The 23,916-nt window shown below is 41.9% G+C and overlaps 1 protein-coding gene across 1 annotated transcript in view; it reads right to left on the bottom strand.

The window, feature by feature from the left end:
• LOC133656977 (cadherin-23-like) overlaps nucleotides 1–23,916 on the bottom strand; it is a 395,393-nt gene that overhangs the window by 295,566 nt on the left and 75,911 nt on the right. The window contains exons 4-6 of the mRNA XM_062057867.1: nucleotides 18,916–19,058; nucleotides 18,487–18,534; nucleotides 14,058–14,150 (exon numbers count right to left, since the gene is read on the bottom strand). Coding sequence (XP_061913851.1) covers nucleotides 14,058–14,150; nucleotides 18,487–18,534; nucleotides 18,916–19,058 — 284 coding nt within the window. The remainder of the gene's footprint in view (nucleotides 1–14,057; nucleotides 14,151–18,486; nucleotides 18,535–18,915; nucleotides 19,059–23,916) is intronic.

The raw sequence follows: 23,916 nt of genomic DNA, 5'->3' as shown, positions 1-23,916 counted from the left end.
GAAAGTCTTTATATCAGTTAAAACCACCAATCAGTTTCACTGGATTCAGAATAAAACAAAATTATGTCTTACTCAACAATGTTAGTATTTGAATATTGTTACTTGAAGACGTATTCCTGGTTACAATTATACTGTTAAGAAAGTATTGTCTTATACGTTGCCTAAAATGAGAACAAATCATAATCAGTGGTGGCTGGTGAATTTTGTTTTAGGTGGTGCTGAAAGTTTGTAAACCAAACCCCTGTAGGAGGGTCATCCTCCCACAGAAGATGTCTTTGTGATTTTCACATACAAATATTGAAGATATTTGCTCCTTCTCAACTCTGTGGTAATATTATTTTCACAAAATACAACCAATAGTACGTTAAAGTTAAATCTTACTTGTGAAAAGTAATCCCCCGGTTCCTATTTTCAACCGTCCGCTCATTTGAGCAGGAAAATGCTAAACACCAGACCGGCATCTTTGTTTTCTACCTGTCAACTGTCAGTTTAGGCTGCTCGCCGGCTCTTCATCACTACTTAAAGATGGCGGCCAAATTGCTCGCGTCACAGCAGCCAATACTGAGTCTACTTATAAGATGTCTATGGTTATAACGTCATTGCAAACACGGCAATCTGTTGCGTCCACTGCAGTTCGCTACCTTATTCATGCTTTTTGTCAAGTGATTTTTTTTAAGCAGGGTTGCATGAGGTACCTATACATAACGTTACGTTAGTCAATGTATCACACACAGTAACGTAACATTAGACGGCGGTCGGCAGCACCGCATATTTTAGCCACCCACAAAAAAACAAACAGTGAAAAAAAGGTCAGTTAAAATGTATACTATATTAAGAATATGTGTACATATTGCATAGGGCCCTGACATCTAAAAAGTACAACTCTGTTCATTGTTATGTTCATGTATTTGTTATGTTTTTCATGTGTACGCACACATCAACACACATACAGTATGAGATGAGATCAGTGAGATAAGGTAAGAACAGGATATAAACTGCGGTGGAACAAGTTACAATGCAATATGCCATGGAAATACAAACCCTGTTTCCATATGAGTTGGGAAATTGTGTTAGATGTAAATATAAACGGAATACAATGATTTGCAAATCATTTTCAACCCATATTCAGTTGAATATGCTACAAAGACAACATATTTGATGTTCAAACGGATCTTTTTTTTTTTTTCGCAAATAATTATTAACTTTAGAAAGTGTTACAACAGCGTGGCTTCGTAAAAAAAGAGTGCGGGTACTTTCCTGGCCCGCCTGCAGTCCAGACCTGTCTCCCATCGAAAATGTGTGGCGCATTATGAAGCGTAAAATACGACAGCGGAGACCCTGGACTGTTGAACGACTGAAGCTCTACATAAAACAAGAACGGGAAAGAATTCCACTTTCAAAGGTTCAACAATTAGTTTCCTCAGTTCCCAATCGTTTATTGAGTGTTGTTAAAAGAAAAAGTGATGTAACACAGTGGTAAACATGCCCTTTCCCAACTACTTTGGCACGTGTTGCAGACATGAAATTCTAAGTTAATTATTATTTGCAAAAAAAAAAATAAGGTTAATGAGTTTGAACATCAAATATCTTGTCTTTGTTGTGCATTCAATTGAATATGGGTTGAAAATGATTTGCAAATAATTGTTTTCCGTTTATATTTACATCTAACACAATTTAACATCTCATATGGAAACGGGGTTTGTACAATGTTAACACTTTTGTGCAAATAAGTACAGTTGCACTTCCATCCATCCATCTTCTTCCGCTTATCCGAGGTCGGGTCGCGGGGGCAGCAGCTTAAGCAGGGAAGCCCAGACTTCCCTCTCCCCAGCCACTTCGTCCAGCTCCTCCCGGGGGATCCCGAGGCGTTCCCAGGCCAGCCGGGAGACATAGTCTTCCCAACGTGTCCTGGGTCTTCCCCGTGGCCTCCTACCGGTCGGACGTGCCCTAAACACCTCCCTAGGGAGGCGTTCGGGTGGCATCCTGACCAGATGCCTGAACCACCTCATCTGGCTCCTCTCGATGTGGAGGAGCAGCGGCTTTACTTTGAGCCCCCCCCGGATGGCAGAGCTTCTCACCCTATCTCTAAGGGAGAGCCCCGCCACCCGGCGGAGGAAACTCATTTCGGCCGCTTGTACCCGTGATCTTGTCCTTTCGGTCATAACCCAAAGCTCATGACCATAGGTGAGGATGGGAACGTAGATCGACCGGTAAATTGAGAGCTTTGCCTTCCGGCTCAGCTCCTTCTTCACCACAACGGATCGATACAGCGTCCGCATTACTGAAGACGCCGCACCGATCCGCCTGTCGATCTCACGATCCACTCTTCCCTCACTCGTGAACAAGACTCCGAGGTACTTGAACTCCTCCACTTGGGGCAGGGTCTCCTCCGCAACCCAGAGATGGCACTCCACCCTTTTCCGGGCGAGAACCATGGATTCGGACTTGGAGGTGCTGATTCTCATCCCAGTCGCTTCACACTCAGCTGCGAACCGATCCAGCGAGAGCTGAAGATCCTGGCCAGATGAAGCCATCAGGACCACATCATCTGCAAAAAGCAGAGACCTAATCCTGCAGCCACCAAACCAGATCCCCTCAACGCCTTGACTGCGCCTAGAAATTCTGTCCATAAACGTTATGAACAGAATCGGTGACAAAGGGCAGCCTTGGCGGAGTCCAACTCTCACTGGAAACGTGTCCGACTTACTGCCGGCAATGCGGACCAAACTCTGGCACTGATCATACAGGGAGCGGACCGCCACAATCAGACAGTCTGATACCCCATACTCTCTGAGCACTCCCCACAGGACTTCCCGAGGGACACGGTCGAATGCCTTCCCCAAGTCCACAAAACACATGTAGACTGGTTGGGCAAACTCCCATGCACCCTCAAGGACCCTGCCGAGAGTATAGAGCTGGTCCACAGTTCCACGACCAGGACGAAAACCACACTGTTCCTCCTGAATCCGAGGTTCGACTATCCGGCGTAGCCTCCTCTCCAGCACACCTGAATAGACCTTACCGGGAAGGCTGAGGAGTGTGATCCCACGATAGTTAGAACACACCCTCCGGTTCCCCTTCTTAAAGAGAGGGAACCACCACCCCGGTCTGCCAATCCAGAGGTACCGCCCCCGATGTCCACGCAATGCTGCAGAGTCTTGTCAACCAAGACAGCCCCACAGCATCCAGAGCCTTAAGGAACTCCGGGCGGATCTCATCCACCCCCGGGGCCTTGCCACCGAGGAGCTTTTTAACTACCTCAGCAACCTCAGCCCCAGAAATAGGAGAGCCCACCACAGATTCCCCAGGCACTACTTCCTCATAGGAAGACGTGTTGGTGGGATTGAGGAGGTCTTCAAAGTAATTCCCCCCACCGATCCACAACATCCGCAGTCGAGGTCAGCAGAACACCATCCTTGTTGATAGTGCACTGCTTCCCCTTCCTGAGGCGGCGGATGGTGGTCCAGAATCGCTTCGAAGCCGTCCGGAAGTCGTTTTCCATGGCTTCCCCGAACTCCTCCATGTCCGAGTTTTTGCCTCTGCGACCGCCGAAGCCACACACCGCTTGGCCTGTCGGTACCTGTCCGCTGCCTCAGGAGTCCTATGAGCCAAAAGAACCCGATAGGACTCCTTCTTCAGCTTGACGGCATCCCTCACCGCCGGTGTTCACCAACGGGTTCTAGGATTACCGCCACGACAGGCACCAACTACCTTGCGGGCACAGCTCCAATCAGCCGCCTCGACAATAGAGGTGCGGAACATGGTCCATTCGGACTCAACGTCCAGCACCTCCCTCGTGACATGTTCAAAGTTCTTCCGGAGGTGGGAATTGAAACTCTCTCTGACAGGAGACTCTGCCAGACGTTCCCAGCAAACCCTCACAATGCGTTTGGGCCTCCCAGGTCTGTCCGGCATCCTCCCCCACCATCGCAGCCAACTCACCACCAGGTGGTGATCGGTAGAAAGCTCCGCCCCTCTCTTCACCCGAGTGTCCAAAACATGAGGCCGCAAATCCGACGACAAAACTACAAAGTCGTTCATGGAACTGCGGCCTAGGGTGTCCTGGTGCCAAGTGCACATATGGACACCCTTATGTTTGAACATGGTGTTTGTTATGGACAATCTGTGACGGGCACAAAAGTCCAATAACAAAACACCGCTCGGGTTCAGATCCGGGCAGCCATTCTTCCCAATCAAGGCTCTCCAGGTTTCACTGTCGCTGCCAACATGAGCATTGAAGTCCCCCAGTAGAACGAGGGAATCACCCGGGGGAGCACTCTCAAGTACTCCCTCGAGTGAATCCAAAAAGGGTGGGTACTCTGAGCTGCGGTTTGGCGCGTAAGCGCAAACCACAGTCAGGACCCGTTCCCCCACCCGAAGGCGGAGGGAAGCTACCCTCTCGTCCACCGGGTTGAACTCCAACATGCAGGCTCTGAGCCGGGGGGCAACAAGAATTGCCACCCCAGCCCGTCGCCTCTCACTGCCGACAACGCCAGAGTAGAAGAGAGTCCAGCCCCTCTCGAGAGAACTGGTTCCAGAGCCCTTGCTGTGTGTCGAAGTGAGTCAGACTATGTCTAGTCGGAACTTCTCCACCTCGCGCACTAGCTCAGGCTCCTTCCCCCCCAGCGAGGTGACGTTCCACGTCCCAAGAGCTAGCTTCTGTAGCCGAGGATCGGACCGCCAAGTGCCCTGCCTTTGGCTGCCGCCCAGCTCACATCGTACCCGACCTCTATGACCCCTGCTATGGGTGTTGAGCCCATTGGAGGGGGAACCCACGTTGCCTCTTCGGGCTGTGCCCGGCCGGGCCCCATGGGGACAGGCCCGGCCACCAGGCGCTCGCCATCGTGCCCCGCCTCCGGGCCTGGCTCCAGAGGGGGGCCCCGGTGACCCGCGTCCGGGCGAGGGAAATCTGGGTCCATAGGTTTTATTTTTCATTGAGGTCTTCGAGCTGCTCTTTGTCTGATCCCTCACCTAGGACCAGTTTGTCTTGAGAGACCCTACCAGGGGGCATAAAGCCCCCGGACAACATAGCTCCTAGGATCATTGGGACACACAAACTCCTCTACCACGGTAAGGTGGCAGCTCATTTTTCAAATGTGTTTATTCTGTAAAGGAATGAGTTAAATGTTTAAAATGACTGGTTAACAGTGCTATTATGAAGTGCAATGTTAGCACTATTTTTTTCCTGCAATTTCAAATGCTCTTGTTTTAACAAATAAATACAGTATTTTAAAAGCATACACGATCTGGTTAAATATATTAGTCTGTGGTTAAAAGGACTTGAAAGGACTCGAAACTCAAAATGCAGAGACTTTCAAAATGAGACTTTCCAGTCTTGACTTTGGACTTGACTCTGGACTTGCCTGTCTTGACTCAGGACTTGACTCGAGACTTGAGGGCAAAGACTTGAGACTTGCAAAACAATGACCTAAATAGTTATGAAAATTGTTGGTTGAATTTTTGCAGGTACAAAATAAAATATAACGGTAAAATAGGTCTGTGACTCATTCTTGTTAAGAAGAACAGATATGTTCAAGGTAAAATTATTTGCTATTTGTTTTACAAAATCACAGTTAAACAGTTAAACGCACTGGTCAGAGGTTTAGTCAACTTTTTTTCAGGATTCAAACACATGAAGAACTCTTAGAACTAGTGTATATGGATGTTTTCATCTTAGAACTAGTGGTATGATCTCCAGCAAAAAATTCAGTTACTCTTAACTTCCTGCGTCACAGCAGGCATTCCTCCTCATAATTCATCAAAATCACTAAGCCATTGAAAAAAACAAAAACAAAACGCTGTCAAACAGTCAATATTTTAATCAGAATAATCACAGGGTTGCTTAAATTCATTTATTTATTCACATTTAAGTACAATCTACAAATGTACGTACACATGCACTATATTGCCAAAAGTATTTGGCCACCTGCCTTTACTCACATATAGGGATGATGTTTGATAATAAATTATCGAGTTCGAGCCTATTATCAAATCCTCTTATCGAACCGATTCCTTATCGATTCTCTTATCGAGTCCAGATAGGTGGTTGTATATGGAAAAAAACACAATATTTGGTTTAACAAAAGCTCACTTTTATTATATAAGAAAACAATTTAATCTAATAAATAAATAAATATTGACTTTTACCCCCCTAAAAAAATAAAATAAAATAAATAAATATTAACTGTTGTTACCCAAAGTATATTAAGTGGGATTTTTCAGAAAAACAAATATATACAGTAACACAAAAACAACCTGTCTCTGTGATCACTATAGGTGTATAAATAATAATATAGTGTTAAATAAAATCAGTCCCTTGGGCACAAAACTGAAAATAATACAGCTCTCCAAAAAGTGCAATTCTGCTGCTATTTGACATAACTGTTTGTTATGATGCTTTGACATTTTTGCACTTTATTTCTTTATTGAAAGACAATTCTATGAAGAGAAAGGTCCTTTGCAAATGTGGTTACCATGCTAAAAAATGAAAAGTTAAAGCTAAAAAAAGAAATACACTTTATTGAGTTAACATTATTTCTTTATATAGGGAAAAATATGTTATGAGCTAGAGAATATAACAACTACACTACCCAGCATGCAACGGGAGTGACGAGCATGCGCGGTAGCCCCAAAAAGTGTTGTTGCATGTCGTCACCCGGCAGCTAAGAATGAGGTTATGAGCACGCTGTGAAAGTAAACGTCAAGAACTCAGCCAACACGCCTCGTCTGCATTATTTATAATTAGACAGACAACACATATACAGTGTGATTTTGTTTTGTTTACAAGTAAAGAAAAACAAAAGTTAAAAAAGGGAGATGTGTTGTATGTATATGTATGTGCTGCGGTTGCTTTAAGAACGTTGCGACAGCTGCCGTAAAGGAGGTGCGTTGCTAGCCTGGTTGCTATGTTTCAGGTTGGTCGTAAAAGTGTTTGTCATGTGTTTGTACCCTGCTCAAATCTCTCAGTAAAGTTATTCATTGGATTATACCTTTTGTTTTGAACTTTATTACACCTTGGAGCGCTTTTTCCCGTCCATTTTTTTCCTGCTTTCCCTATCTGCGCCTAATGACTGAGCTACGTGACGTCATTTCTTGTGATGTCCCACGGAGCATTTCTGGTCGGGACGGGATTCGTTCCGAGGGATTCGAATAAAGAACCAACTCTTTTTATTTACTATAGTGGTCTCGATAACGGGTACCGGTTCTCAAAAAGGGATTCGAGTCCGAGGACTCGGTTAATTTCTTATCAAACAACCGGGAACACCGGTTTCGAGTATCATCCCTACTCACATATGAACTTGAAGTACCATCCCATGGAATTGTCCAAAATGTTTTGGTATCCTGGAGCATTCAAAGTTCTTTTCACTGGAACTAAGGGGCCAAGCCCAACTCCTGAAAAACAACCCCACACCATAATTCCTCCTCCACCAAATTTCACACTCGGCACAATGCAGCTTGAAATGCAGCGTTCTCCTGGCAACCTCCCAACCCAGACTGCTCCATCAGATTGCCAGATGGAAAAGCGCGACTCATCAGTCCAGAGAAGGTGTTTCCACTGCTCTAGAGTCCAGTGGCGACGTGCTTTACACCACAGCATCCGACGCTTTGCATTGGACTTGGTGATGTATGACTTAGATGCAGCTGCTTGGCCATGGAAACCCATTCCATGAAGCTCTCTGCGTACTGTATGTGGGCTAATTGGAAGGTCACATGAAGTTTGGAGCTCTGTAGCAACTGACTGTGCAGAAAGTCTTTGCACTATGCGCTTAAGCATCCGCTGACCCCTCTCTGTCAGTTTACATGGCCTACCACTTGGTGGCTGACTTGCTGTTGTTCCCAAACTCTTCACTTTTCTTATAATAAAGTTGACTTTGGAATATTTAGGAGCGAGGAAATTTCACGACTGGATTTGTTGCACAGGTGACATCCTATGACAGTTCTACGCTGGAAATCACTGAGAGCAGCCCATTCTTTCACAAATGTTTGTAGAAACAGTCTCCATGCCTAAGTGCTTGATTTTGTACACCGGGCCAAGGGATTAGGGCACCTGATTCTCATCATTTGGATGGGTGGCCAAATACTTTTGGCAATATAGTGTACATTCGGTCATAATTATACACGTACATATGCTCATACATAAATACACACGCACATAGTAAGCACATACATATTGTAGATACACACACACACACACACACACACACACACACACACACACAAACACACACACACACATTACAATTATTTTTACCACAGCAAAGTAAAAGGTATCCTACTCCTCTTTATTTCCCCCCCACATATTGCCTTTTTGTGTTATTCAAGTATTCATTACATTTATGTATTGTTGCATTGGAAGCGATTGTAATGTAGACAATGTAGAGTTAAAGGCCTACTGAAATGATTTTTTTTAATTTAAACGGGATAGCAGATCTATTCTATGTGTCATACTTGATCATTTCGCGATATTGCCATATTTATGCTGAAAGGATTTAGTATAGAACAACGACGATAACGATTGCAACTTTTGGTATCTGATAAAAAAAAGGCTTGCCCCTACCGGAAGTAGCGTGACGTAGTCAGTTGAACATATACGCAAAGTTCCCTATTGTTTACAATGATGGCCGCATGAAGTGAGAGAGATTCGGACCGAGAAAGCGACAATTTCCCCATTAATTTGAGCGAGGATGAAAGATTTGTGGATGAGTAAAGTGCAAGTGGACTAGTGGGGAGTTGAAGCTATTCAGATAGGGAAGATGCTGTGAGAGCCGGGGGTGACCTGATATTCAGCTGGGAATGACTACAACAGTAAATAAACACAAGACATATATATACTCTATTAGCCACAACACAACCAGGCTTATATTTAACATGCCACAAATTAATCCTGCATAAAAACACCTGCGTGTTTGTTATGCTAGCTCCTAGCTCCTCTGCTAGCTCCTAGCTCCATAGAACACGCCAATACAATTCAAACACCTGATCAACACACACAATCACTCAGCCCAGAAGACCGTTCACCTAACCCAAGGTTCATAGAGCTTATATATTTTTAAAAAGTTACGTACGTGACGCGCACGTACGGTACGGTACGTGTTATGCTAGCTCCTAGCTCCTATGCTAGCTCCTAGCTCCGTAGAACACGCCAATACAATTCAAACACCTGATCAACACACACAATCACTCAGCCCAAAAGACCGTTCACCTAACCCAAGGTTCATAAAGCTTATATATTTTTAAAAAGTTACGTACGTGACGCGCACGTACGGTACGGTACGTGTTATGCTAGCTCCTAGCTCCTATGCTAGCTCCTAGCTCCATAGCACACGCCAATACAATTCAAACACCTGATCAACACACACAATCACTCAGCCCAAAAGACCGTTCACCTAACCCAAGGTTCATAAAGCTTATATATTTTTAAAAAGTTACGTACGTGACGCGCACGTACGGTACGGTACGTGTTATGCTAGCTCCTAGCTCCTATGCTAGCTCCTAGCTCAATAGAACACGCCAATACAATTCAAACACCTGATCAACACACACAATCACTCAGCCCAAAAGACCGTTCACCTAACCCAAGGTTCATAAAGCTTATATATTTTTAAAAAGTTACGTACGTGACGCGCACGTACGGTACGGTACGTGTTATGCTAGCTCCTAGCTCCTCTGCTAGCTCCTAGCTCCATAGAACACGCCAATACAATTCAAACACCTGATCAACACACACAATCACTCAGCCCAAAAGACCGTTCACCTAACCCAAGGTTCATAAAGCTTATATATTTTAAAAAAGTTACGTACATACGCAAAAAAAAGTTGCGCACATACGGTCAAGCGATCAAATGTTTAGAAGCCAAAGCTGCATACTCACGGTAGCACGTCTGCGTCTTTGTCATCCAAATCAAAGTAATCCTGGTAAGAGTCTGTGTTGTCCCAGTTCTCTACAGGCGTCTGTGTATCGAAGTCAAAAGTCCTCCTGGTTAGAGTCTCTGTTATCCGAGTTCTTCCATCTTGACTGCATCTTTCGGGAATGTAAACAAAGAAGCGCCGGCTGTGTACTGTTGTGGCTGACTACGTTCGAAAAATACGTCCATTTCGCACCGACAACTTTCTTCTTTGCTTGCTCGGCTTCCTTCTCCATAATGCAATGAACATGATTGAAACAGATTCACGAACACAGATGTCCAGAATACTGTGGAATTATGAAATGAAAACAGAGCTTTTTCGTATTGGCTTCAATGTGGAAGGCATACCCGTGTTCCCCGGTCTACGTCACGCGCATACGTCATCCTCAGAGGCGTTTCGAACCGGAAGTTTAGCGGCAAATTTAAAATGTCACTTTATAAGTTAACCCGGCCGTATTGGCATGTGTTATAATGTTAAGATTTCATCATTGATATATAAACTATCAGACTGCGTGGTCGGTAGTAGTGGGTTTCAGTAGGCCTCTAAATGTTGTTTTTCATTATCAGTATTGTTATTTTTATTGGTGTTATCATTGTTCCATTGTAGTGTAATAATGTTCATTGTGAATACTGTGTTATTACTAATTGTTATTTTATGTTTACAATTTTTATTAGTATATATCCTATTTGCTTATGAAGTTCTGTTGTTGTTGTCTTTCTCTGTCATGTCCCCCTCTTGTGCCCGTCTTATTTCTTCTTCTTCTTTCAATGTCCTCCTGCTGCGATCTGGCTGCGCCAAACACCAAATATATCTAAACATTTAAAAATACAAATACGGCAACAAAATAAATATCCCCACACTTCTCTTTTGTAAAGTACATCTGTACAGCAGATATGGGCATCTCCATCAACAATATGATTTGCCTGACTGGCTGGACAGGACAGATAGAAAAGGAAAAAAAAGTATGATCAATTTCTAATCGATAGTATAATAATGGCGTTTAATTTTGCATGACCAAAGAGACTCAGAAAGGAATGAAAAGCTTGTTTAATAAACACTTTTAACATCATTTTCATGTTGACAAAAAATCAGGTCTGTTTTACAACACAAACATGTATCCACATGAATGTAAACCTGTTACTTCTTCTGTTATGAATGTGCCATTTTAAGCGTTTTTTCCCCACAGAGTCTAATCTTTCCCACAAAAAGTGCACAATAATTTATGTCGGTCAATATTTTATTTTACTCAAATTTCCTATTGCGAGGGCCAGCGTGCTGTTTACTATATTCCACATTGATGTATTTGGTTCTGCAGCCTATCATTACCATATCAACTTCGCATTTGCACATGTGAGAAACTACTTTGAAAAACGGTTCTGAAGTATGTTGCAAGAGACATTCATTCTGCTCTGCAGATGAAACATTTTAAACATATTAATAAACATGGTGGATTAATATGTAATAAAATGTTAATTTCAACAGTCCTAAAAATGCATGCATGTTGCCTGTTCCCTGTTGTTCTCCTTTGGACGAGAATGTTTCATTCAGTTCTGTTTCTGCAGGTTAAATTCCACTGACCGTATCTTACTACTTCCATAAATCACAAAGTGTTGGTGAAATGAATGCACTCTGTTGTGAAAAGCAAAGAAATTAAGCATGTTTTAGGAACTTTTGACCAATTACAAAGTCTGTGAGTGTGTCACATCCAGGTTGCCTGTTACGCACCGTCATCTTCGTCTGGCTACTGCCACTGATAAAGTTACTAAACATGTCAGATCTTAGTAAATCTAAAAGGTGTCGATACGATTCTCAACTTATTCATGACAAAACCAGGAACAAAACAAGGATTTGTATCGGTGGTGCCTTTGAAAGATGGAGATGATTGAAGGCGGAGAAGATTTTTTTATCTGACGCCATACTTGCTAATTTCCTCCTTGATAGGTAAGTAAGGCATGTACGTTTTCTTATTACTTGTAATGAATGGAAATGGACATTTCGTATGTAAACTATATTGTCCAATGCAGTCTATTATCTTGTTTAACAAAGCTAGTATGTTCGTGCAACGAATGCTTAGCATGCTAGCCCGGTCAATGACACATTGACATATAGGCTAATGGGGGAAATATATGCCCGTTAGCCTGTATGTCGATGTGTCATCCAACTGACAGGTCAAAATATTTTTTCGACAAATAAAACCTATGTTGATATGAGTAGTGTCAGTGCATATTTTGTTCGCAATATGCTGATAGGCTGAGGAAATGTGTTCTAACATTAACACGGCTAATTGCGGTTGCTGGTACTGTATCTGCATCAGGCACATATGAGTTGGTATTTTCTTGGCACAATGTTATGCATTATATGTAATGATTTTATACTTTGTATATTGAAATGGTTGTAGGCAATATGATTTATGCGTAACGTGGTTTTTGCGTAACGTGGGTTGGCTCATAGAATCGTAAATGGAGGAGAATGCAGTGTGTTTTTGGTTGGATGCAATATGGAGTTATGCTGAACAAAATGTTGCTGTAATTTTATTGCCATCAAAGTAGGCCAAAGCGATATATAATATATTATATATATAATAAACTTGGATGGTGGTCCGTGCGGTCAAACTATACATTTTAGCAGGGTAATACCAACAATCTGTCCCAACTCTTGACTGAAATATTGCTGCGTAACTTTACAAATACATTTGGCTAATTGACATTAGAAAAATGTGGCATCATTTCTTAGTAAACCATCTTGCAAGAAGCATAAACAAGAGAAACCTACAGCGTAAGACTCGTCGATTCCTTTGAGTAGGATCCAGATTTGGCTGCGTATCTGATAAGCTCAGTCATGGAGAGTGGGAGGGGGACTACAGAGTTTTGACTGTGATTGCAGTACTATTTTTGGCCACATTACTGCATATGGTATATTTTATGTTTTTGTGCATATGACAACTGAAAGTATTTAATCTATACTATTTGATTTTAATTTGAATTACAATTGTTTTATGATGATTTTATTGTGTTTTAATTTGACTTATGATTATTTTTATGAATATCTCATTTTTAATTTTACCTTTACATTTTCTGTAAAGCACTTCGAATTGCCTTGCGTACAAATTTTGCACTGTAAATAAACTTGCTTTGCTTTGCCTTGCCTTTATTATCGCTAATGATATTCAGTTATTAAAGTAAACCACATCATTATGGAGTGATGTCACAGCCTGTTTCCTCACATGCCATAGACACTTTGTAAAAAGGTCATAAAAAAGGTGGGCAAAAACATAAGTTGGAGAAAAGTGTACACAGAAGGTGACATGATGAAATCCTTTCTAAAAGTGGACAATTCAATGCGAACTGCCCTCTGTATTGTTACTGTAACACACAAGAATGAACTCGGTGTGCGCTAATAGACAAGATACATGCACAAATATGTTAGGATTTGTAATATATGTCTAACTTGGAAGCGAGGAGAGAACATTATGAACTGGTGGCCTCCTCTAAATAGTTTTTACTTTCTCCTCCTGATTTGCTTGGCTTTATGGATTGGAGAGAGAAAAACCAAGTGGCTTTGAAGATTTAGTGAAGACTCCGAAAACGGTGATGATTCAATATAAACACAACACGAAATAGGTGTGTGTGTTTTCGAGCTTGGGTGTGTGTTTGTGGATTTAGCCCCCATTTGAAGTCCTCCACTCCACTCTGGCAATTACTTCATATCATGGATTATAGAGCGAGAGGGCAAAGAAAAGAGGGATGGATGGAAAGAAGTGAGGTACCAGATCCAGCGAGAGGACAGCAGAGCACAAGAAAGTGTGAGAAGAAAAGAGATTGAGGTCTTTCACAAGTGAATAGCTGTCCTTCCTATAAGTAAGCGGTAGAATCTCTCTAAACATCTGGAAGAAAACTCTCAAAATCATGTTAAGTTCACACAAGCAGTAAAATCACTAAAAAGTTTTCTTATAATGTATTTTTCACTTCCACTGTTCTTTAGTGACATGTCCTCCGTTCCCATGCTGATTCTAATTACAGTTTTTATGCGAGGATTTGTCCTTTTGTTTAAATCTTCTGCAACGGAAAGGGCGGACCTGTTCAACAAAGGTGCATCGCCAACCTAAGATTTAAGCATCACCATTCTGGAGATGCAGTAAGTAATTCCCTTACCTCTGGGATGTGGACGGTGTAGGGCTGCCCATGGAAGATTGGTGCATTGTCGTTCACGTCGCCAATCTGAATGTTGACGGTGTCTTTCACCACCTAGGGGAGGAAATAACCAGGTAAAGCATTTCCTATTCCACTTCCTATCACAGCAAAAGACCCTAAATCCAAAAACTTGGCAAAATATGTTAAAATTATTCATTTAAATATAATATAAAATGTAATAATATAGTTTGAAAGTATGCCTTACTTTAATGTTGCACTTAATGAGCAACACAATGTAATTTCCGGATTATAGAGCACACCTACGTACAACCCGCAACAACACAATTTTTGTACCCATTTTATTTTGTATATGAAGAGTTAACGCATAAATATATATCCTCGTTTTCCTTGTTGTGAGTAAATCAATGTTTTTTTTAGAGCTTTTCATGAAACATAAATCCTGCTGATCAGGACTGCAATTGAATTGTTTCTAACAACCAAAATGATGGACTTAACTTGAAAAATGCACCTTTATTACAAATAGGGAATTTTGATATATTTGTAGAAAATTGGCAACAAAAACAGATAACTCCGGACATTTTTTTCTTTCGAAAAACAGACTAATCCTAATTGGTGCTAGCTTGGTCCAAAAAAATTGTGAAAACAGAGACATTTTTTCAGAGGAATGCATATTCCATCACTGAATCAATTTCATCCAAACAAACACCTTTTTTGGGTGATCCCTGGACAGGGGGTTTCCGGGGTTTACATTGACCGCTGCATCATCACATCATTACATTGACAGTTGCATCACAAGACAACAACAGCAGAGTAAACATACAATTCAGTTCATCATTAGAGGGTAATGGCTACACACGTATCCTGTACATTATGCACAAAGTCCATAGACAGGATTTTTCCGACCGCACTGTGTCGGCCTATCTTGCTCATCCAACGCTAAGATTTATCAGGGCACTACACATTACTGATTTCATTAAAGTTACTCATTGTTGATGCTTTAATTTCGTTACAATCACAGCAAAACAGACACGATGTCAGCAAACATTTCGATGCACTGAATGGTCGTTATGGATTTGTCTGTTTGTGCTGCAAAGCGAGCAGGTTGCTTGTCGGTTTCTAAGGTAAAACGGAATATTCAACAGTCAAATGCGAAAGATAAGTGGCTTTTGCGGAACATTTGTTTGTACCTCCTTGTAGAGAATGGTGTAATCTATTTAGTGCCGCTCACAGCTCAAAATTGGCGGAATGGATTTTATGTTTTTTTGCGCCGGAACACCTCTTATAAGCCGCATGTACTTGTATTGTATTTACACGGGCCTTTGTGTCATTTGCAAATTTATCAAAAGAGAATGCCTGTAAAAACGTATTTCAGTACCCTACCGGAAAAGTAATTGAGCGCTGTCTTTGTCCTCCTCCTGATGTGCCCTGCTGGGCCCGTAAGGTTCGTGTTTTTCTGTGTCGAGGGTGCGTCATTCTGCATTTTCTCTGCTTTGTTTTTTTTCCACTTTTGTTTTTTTTCCACTTTTGTTTCGAGGCTGGTCGCTTCTGGGCATATGCCATCTTTTCGGCGCACAGCTGTCCGTCCTTTTGGGGCCTGTTGGCGGTGGTGGTTTTCTGTTCCGTGCAACTTCTTTGTCCTTTTTCGATGGCTGAGTCGATCGCCTTTGGCTTTGGTGCTGTGTCGTGTGCATTTTGTTTTGTCTTGGCAAGGGATGTATACCGTGTACCGGTAATTTTTGGTATCGGTTCCTAATTGGGTCAATCCAGGAACACTGTTATGATTCTGGACTAAAACTACTGCTATTAGTATTAAATTGTATCCAGCTGACCATCCTTTGAGTGATCCAGTAATGCACAGGCCAATATTAATCCACTCAAAAAGGCGAACGTATTAAATAATCATTGTTTGTTTTGTTTTTTTTATGTACCACACACACGACACAGATGTATACTTCAATAGCTGTCAATACTGGCTTCCGGTCCGTCAATCAAATAAGTCTGTGTGCAATATACACGGGAATAACTGCTCCTATTGTTACAAAATGCACACCCACCTAGCATACTATTTGATTGTATTGATTTATATTATATACTTGATAAACTATATCATGTTAAAGGTCTACAAATGAATATGAGTACTATACATTATTATTATTGTACCCATTTATTTATTAAGTTAAAAAGTTAAAGTACCAATGATTGTCACACACACACTAGGTGTGGCGAAATTATTCTCTGCATTTGACCCATCACTCTTGTTCACCCCCTGGGAGATGAGGGGAGCAGTGAGCAGCAGCGGTGGCCGCGCCCGGCAATCATTTTTGGTGATTTAACCCCCAATTCCAACCCTTGATGCTGAGTGTAAAGCAGGGAGGTAATGGGTTCCCATTTTTATAGTTTTTTGTATGACTCGGCCGGGGTTTGAACTATCATTTTACTACTAATATTTTAGATATAATCATAGCGACAAGCAGTAGAAAATGGATTAATGGATATAGTGCATGTATTTTGTAATGAATAGAAACAGAGTGATGAATCTGTGTGGTCTTTACAAGATGATGACATAACAACAAAAGCAGGTGTTGATAAAATACTTACCTGCTGTTAGGTTATATCATGATGTGTTGGTGGTGCTAATAAAAATACATTTTTTCACATCTTTATTTACACAAATGTCATATAGTACCAACAGGAGTACCGAGGAATACTGGTATCAATAAGGAATATTGATATTGGTAACGGTATCGACAAAATCTTAATGATATACATCCAAAGTCTTGGCCATGAAGAGAGTGAGTACATAATGCGCTGAAATGGCTGACCGAGTTGTTCTGTGAGTATGTCTGATTTAATGTGAACAATTTCATTGGTCATCCGTGACAAGGCGTCATGTGAAGCTGGTGAACTTGAAACAATCCATAAATTAGCCACAGCATTGTATCAACCGCAGGGTTCTAAGTGTGGGACTAAAGTAGTGACATATAGTCTGGAAATTACTGTGCTCAAACATGGTCAGTGTTTCCCACACATGCATTTATTTGTGGCGGCCCGCCACGAAAGAATTACGTCCGCCACAAATTTAAAAAAAAAAAAAAAAAAAAGTTTTTTTGTTTTTTTTTGTCCTGTCCAGCTTCTCAGGCAAATCATATAGTTGATGTAGATGCACATATAGGCTGTTCAGATTTACTTTACAAAAGAGAAGTGTAGGATACTTCTCTTGTTGCCTCATTTGTATTTGACCACTATTGTTTTGTGTTTATTTGTTACTGACTGTGGCAGGACACCTCTGCCTCTGTTTCACTTTATGTTGCTGGTAAATAATATGGTTGTAGTAGTAGGCTAGTAGTAGGTTATTTAGTATGCACTAATTAAAGGGGCAGAGCGTTAAGAGACATTTTAGCTTTTATATTTTATAAGATATATATTTTTTAAGAACCACAATTAATAAATATATTTCAGTGAATAACTTATTGTTCAAATCTGTATATAAATATGTACATAAAGTGTTGTAATTATATTGTAAAATGGATAGATGGATGGATGGATGGATGGATGGATGGATGGATGGATGGATGGATGGATGGACGTTTAAAACAAAACTGTTATTATTAATTAGTAAGTATACATTTTTTGAGCCTTTTTAGAGAAAATCATATCATTGTAGTACATTATGCAAATTACTCGATGAAGGCATGGTGGCCACGCCCATAGCCACGCCCATAGTCACGCCCCCATCACCACAGGTATCTTGGCAGTTTATGGGAAACACTGATGGTTAAGAGGAAAATACTAAAAAATGTCAACTTATTTTAAGTGTTGACTCAGGGCATAACAGCGCAAAGGTTACTTACATTCAAGTACATGGCTGGTTTGTTTACATGTAGATATTTGAATAGATTATCCATCCTTTTAATCAATACAATTGAATATATGCAATTGTACAGTCACTCGAGTTGTTTTTTGTACTTTAAAAATAAAGATAATATTAATCTTAAGCCCAATGACTTTGTCTGTGGTTAAGAAAGTGGTGTATTGTTGTCGTTTTTTTCTTGTGAACTATGCTTAACACTTTCAACATTGATTCTTTACACTCGATTATGATTCTGTCATCTCTGTCACCCAATTTTAAATACATATGTGAACACGTTTTATTGTGCTGCAGAAGTCAGATACCGTGTAGGATGGAGATGAGAGAAAAAGGATGCCTTCAGTTTACTGTAAATATTGAGTACAGTGCAGTATCTTGTCTTAAGAATGACATACTTTCAATATGGACCTAATAAATGTATAGAGGAGTAATAGACCATTATGAATCAAAAAATAATGATATAATACAGGATAGCTTTCTAGTTAGCTTACATAATTAAAGAGTCACAATAGATGTACTAAGAGAGAGGAAAATGGAAGGGGGTCTAAATGTGTCCTTTACCTCTTGAATGTCACTCACGTAGAATTCAACTTGCATCTCTGACTTGGTCTGATGAAAACATATACAATACACATCACATACTTTGCAAGTAACACAGAAAAGCAGAAATCAAGTGTTAACATTTGTTTAAGTTTGATTAAAATCAAGTGTTGCTGTTCTTGTTTTTAGAACACTGTAAGACTTTTTGGAGAATACAAATATATACAATATATAAGCCCCAAATTGTTCATAATATTTCATCCTTTTGACTTCAAGATTTTGTTGAAATGTAAATAAAGACTGAGACTTAGTTTTTTCCCCACATTGTCTTAACATCTGGGAGTCATTTTCCATCAAGAGAAAACTTGCATGTTGAATCGAAGCAACCATCCAAAGTTGCAAAATTGTGGTACATACACAGTTGTTAGTATGCTCAAAAGGTGATCTTACCTCACGATCAAGCGGGTGTCGAAGCCACACAACACCAGTGTCTTTGTTCACAGAAAAATATCGCATGGCCTCCTCTCCAGAAACCCCATACATGAGGGGTTCCTCCTCAGGGTCGTGCGCCTGTAGCTTGGCCACAGATGAACCTGCCAGACAAAGATGTTTTAGGGAATGAACTGCCAGTCCTTAAAATGAGACAGCACATCTCACTTTATACAATTTTAGGGTAAAGCCCAAAATGAATCCTACCCTGGGAAAATTTTGATTTTTAATTGGTTTCATTGAATTAATATTGTTGGCCTGTAATACACAACAAGTAGCCAAAATGTATTGGTTATTTGTCAATAACCAATGTTTACACCTTTATTGATGTATTTATTTTTATAGCTGTTAACCTTTTATGAATAAAAAGTGATGTTCTTGCTTATTCTTTTGGACTCTTTTTTTGGACATAATAGATAACATTTCCTCAGCTTGTAAAAACACATTTAATTTTAATATGTGTCTTCAACATTGCAATGCCGTACACAATGTCCCAAAGAGTTTGTCCAGTTTTGTTTCATTTCCATCCAAAAGATACTCATTCACCAAATGGAAATTCACATTGAGTATTAGAGATAACATTGACACATATAATAAGTTATATCCAGAAGGTTATTTAGAATACAATTATTCATACATATAACAGTTTCTAAAAGAATGTACAGTAGGTCAATATTATATTAGTTCAGTTCAGTTTACCAATTTCGAACAAAACAAACCATCTACACAGTTTAAACAATGCAATCATCTTTAATGCAGTATCTTCAGCAGCAAAAGACAATAGTAATATTGAAAAATATGAAATGGAATCAAAGAAACATAAAGTGTGTCTGAAAAGGAGCAGGAAGAAGCAAAAGATAATATTTTTCTGCCCCTATTACTCAGATAATCTGATTCCTAAAGGGGAACTGCACATTTTTTGGAAATGTGCCTATTGTTCACAATCATTATGAGAGACAAGACGACTGATGTGTTTTTTCTTAATAAACTCGTAAACCCTTAAATTAAAGTCTGCTTACAATGGAGCAAATTGGAGGTCATCTATTCTACCTATAAATCCCTCTAAATAACCATGACTATTAACCAAGTATTAGTGATATTGTTATTATAAGTGTTAACGCAGACAAACTATTTATAGCACTGCTTTGACCAGACAGAGCTAACTAGCTCGTGTGGCTATGTTGACATCATCGGCTGGTATGCTCATGAAGGTTTATTTAAACTGATAAATAATGCCTCTCACCTTGATAGTAGAATGATAAGGACATAATCCGAAGAGTTGGTCAACTTTGGCATTTAATTTGGCCTTGGATATGGCGAGAAAGACCCAAAAAGACGCTTGGTCCACGCTTGGTTCCACCCCTCTTTTTCTTCGCAAGGATTATGAGTCATTCTTCATCTAAACGGGAATATATCAACATCCTAACTGTCGGCATTCTAATGACAGCAGACATTGTACAGTCAGTGATGTTTTATTATGTTTGTTGGCTCTCATGACGACTTCAGAGAGTAATAATCAGTGATGTTGTTAAAAAAAGTGAACATTGTGATGTGTTTTTGAAATTAGTGCGCTGCCGTATGCTTAAAATGAGCAACATACGTAAATATTACATATTATGAATGTGCCTGTTACTACATTACATATACTTACAGTGTGTATATACAATTTTGATGAAGGTGTTTGGATGTTTTTTAAGTGCTTTATAGGCGGAATAGAGCGACACCCCTGGGCTCCATTGTAAGCAAACTTTTGATCGCATGTATTTAATATTTAAAATGCAAAAAAATAGAAACATGAGTGTTCTTGTCTTACATAAGGATTGTGCATGACAGGCAAAATTCCCCCAAAAGTTGTAGTTCCCCTTTGATCATATATACAATACATCCATCCATCCATCCATCTTCTTCCGCTTATCCGAGGTCGGGTCGCGGGGGCAGCAGCCTAAGCAGTGAAGCCCAGACTTCCCTCTCCCCAGCCACTCCGTCCAGCTCTTCCCGGGGGATCCCGAGGTGTTCCCAGGCCAGCCGGGAGACATAGTCTTCCTAACGTGTCCTGGGTCTTCCCCGTGGCCTCCTACCGGTTGGACGTGTCCTAAACACTCCCTAGGGAGGCGTTCGGGTGGCAACCTGACCAGATGCCCGAACCACCTCATCTGGCTCCTCTAGATGTGGAGGAGCAGTGGCTTTACTTTGAGCTCCTCCCGGATGACAGACCTTCTCACCCTATCTCTAAGGGAGAGCCCCGCCACCCGGCGGAGGAAACTAATTTCGGCCGCTTGTACCCGTGATCTTGTCCTTTCGGTCATAACCCAAAGCTCATGACCTTAGGTGAGGATGGGAACGTAGATCGACCGGTAAATTGAGAGCTTTGCCTTCCGGCTCAGCTCCTTCTTCACCACAACAGATCGATACGGCGTCCACATTAGTGAAGACGCCGCACCGATCCGCCTGTCGATCTCACGATCCAATCTTCCCTCACTCGTGAACAAGACTCCGAGGTACTTGAACTCCTCCACTTGGGGCAGGGTCTCCTCCGCAACCCAGAGATGGCACTCCACCCTTTTCTGGGCGAGAACCATGGACTCGGACTTGGAGGGACTGATTCTCATCCCAGTCGCTTCACACTCAGCTGCTAACCGATCCAGTGAGAGCTGAAGATCCTGGCCAGATGAAGCCATCAGGACCACATCATCTGCAAAAAGCAGAGACCTAATCCTGCAGCCACCAAACCAGATCCCCTCAACGCCCTGACTGCGCCTAGAAATTCTGTCCATAAAAGTTATGAACAGAATCGGTGACAAAGGGCAGCCTTGGTGGAGTCCAACTCTCACTGGAAACGTGTCCGACTTACTGCCTGCAATGCGGACCAAGCTCTGACACTGATCATACAGGGAGCGGACCGCCACAATCAGACAGTCTGATACCCCATACTCTCTAAGTACTCCCCACAAGACTTCCCTAGGGACACGGTCGAATGCCTTCTCCAAGTCCACAAAGCACATGTAGACTGGTTGGGCAAACTCCCATGCACCTTCAAGGACCCTGCCGAGAGTATAGAGCTGGTCCACAGTTCCACGGCCAGGACGAAAACCACACTGTTCCTCCTGAATCTGAGGTTCGACTATCCGGCGTAGCTTCCTCTCCAGTACACCTGAATAGACCTTACCGGGAAGGCTGAGGAGTGTGATCCCACGATAGTTGGAACACTCCCTTCAGTTCCCCTTCTTAAAGAGAGGAACCACCACCCTGGTCTGCCAATCCAGAGGTACCGGCCCCGATGTCCATGCGATGCTGCAGAGTCTTGTCAACCAAGATAGCCCCACAGCATCCAGAGCCTAAAGGAACTCCGGGCGGATCTCATATACAATACATATTCACCAAATACTTAGCAATATGAAGTATATTAACAGGATACATACTATGTACGTACATATACTGTAGGTAAGCGCGCCATCTTTCTTTCTTTCTTTCTTTAGTTTATTTCGAACATGAACACACTTACATCTTAATACATCACACAATTTCATATCATTTCATTTTACATCATGCCCGAAAAGGAGTCCACTTTCGAATGCTTTGCATTCAACTGCAAACCCCCCTTTTCCATGACCCTGCTCCTCATTTACCGACCACCCAAACAAAACGCAACTTTCATCTCCGAAGTTTCTGACCTCCTCACCACCCTCTGCTCAACATCCACAAATGTCATAATTCTGGGAGACATAAACATCCATGTGGACAACCCATCCTACCAATTTGCATCTGATTTCTTACAACTACTGGACTCTCTGGACCTCACACAACATGTGGATACCCCCACACACAGCAGGGGACACACTCTAGACCTGGTCATCACAGACTCCACTCCCATCAAAAATCTGGTCGTCTACTCACTGGGCGTGTCTGACCACAAGGTCATTTCCATGGAGCTACAGTTCCCTACCTCTCATATCAAGCCCAAACGCCAAATCAATTTCCGTAATTTTAAAAACATAAACCCCGCCATTTTCACCTTCGACCTGGAACTCCTCTCTGCTGCAATCCCCCCATCCTTGAGCGATGCAGTCGACCACTACAACACCAATTTGAAAAACCTCCTCGACCTCCACGCCCCTGTTAAAACCCGTACAGTCACCTTCTCACACTCAGCCCCCTGGTTCACACCCGAGCTGAGGAAAATGAAGACGGCCGGGCGGCCTCTGGAGCGGCGGCGAAACTCCACTGGGCTAACTGTCCACAGACAGGCCTTTAGGGAACACCAAAAGGCCTACGCGAGATCTCTCAGGGAGGCACAGTCACAATTTTACTCCAACATAATCAACAAAAACCCTGGCAACTCTAAAACACTCTTCTCCACCGTCAACCACTTTCTGCAACCACAATCCTCCAAACACCATAACACAACAGCTGATCAATGCAACACCTACCTTGAGTTCTTCAGAACTAAGGTAGACAACATCCGCTCCCTCCTTTCTGGCCCCGTCACTCAAATTGTCCCAACCATCGTCCCACTGCCTCTGATCCCTAACCCCCTCTCATCTTTCACCAGCACTACACAGCAAGAGATTGAGGACATTGTCAGAGGAATGAAGCCCTCTACCTGTGCCCTGGACCCTCTTCCCACCACCCTAGTCAAAACCAACATCTGTACAATAAGCCCCCTGATCACCAACATCATCAACCTCTCCTTTCAAACCGACCACATTCCACTAACTCTTAAGACCGCCATCCTCACCCCTCTTCTTAAAAAACCCTCCCTCGACCCAGACACCCTCTCCAACTACAGGCCCATCTCAAACCTACCATTCCTCTCTAAAATACTGGATAAAGTAGTCTGCTCACAGCTCCAAACTCATCTCAAACTCAACAACATTAGCACCCCCTCTCTGTTAATCCTACTGGACCTTACAGCCGCATTTGACACTGTCGACCACAACATCCTAATCAGTCGCCTTCAATCCA

This window comes from Entelurus aequoreus, linkage group LG09 (genome assembly GCF_033978785.1).
Source record: "Entelurus aequoreus isolate RoL-2023_Sb linkage group LG09, RoL_Eaeq_v1.1, whole genome shotgun sequence".
Lineage (NCBI taxonomy): Eukaryota > Metazoa > Chordata > Actinopteri > Syngnathiformes > Syngnathidae > Entelurus > Entelurus aequoreus.
This window is presented reverse-complemented; position numbering and strand designations above follow the sequence as displayed.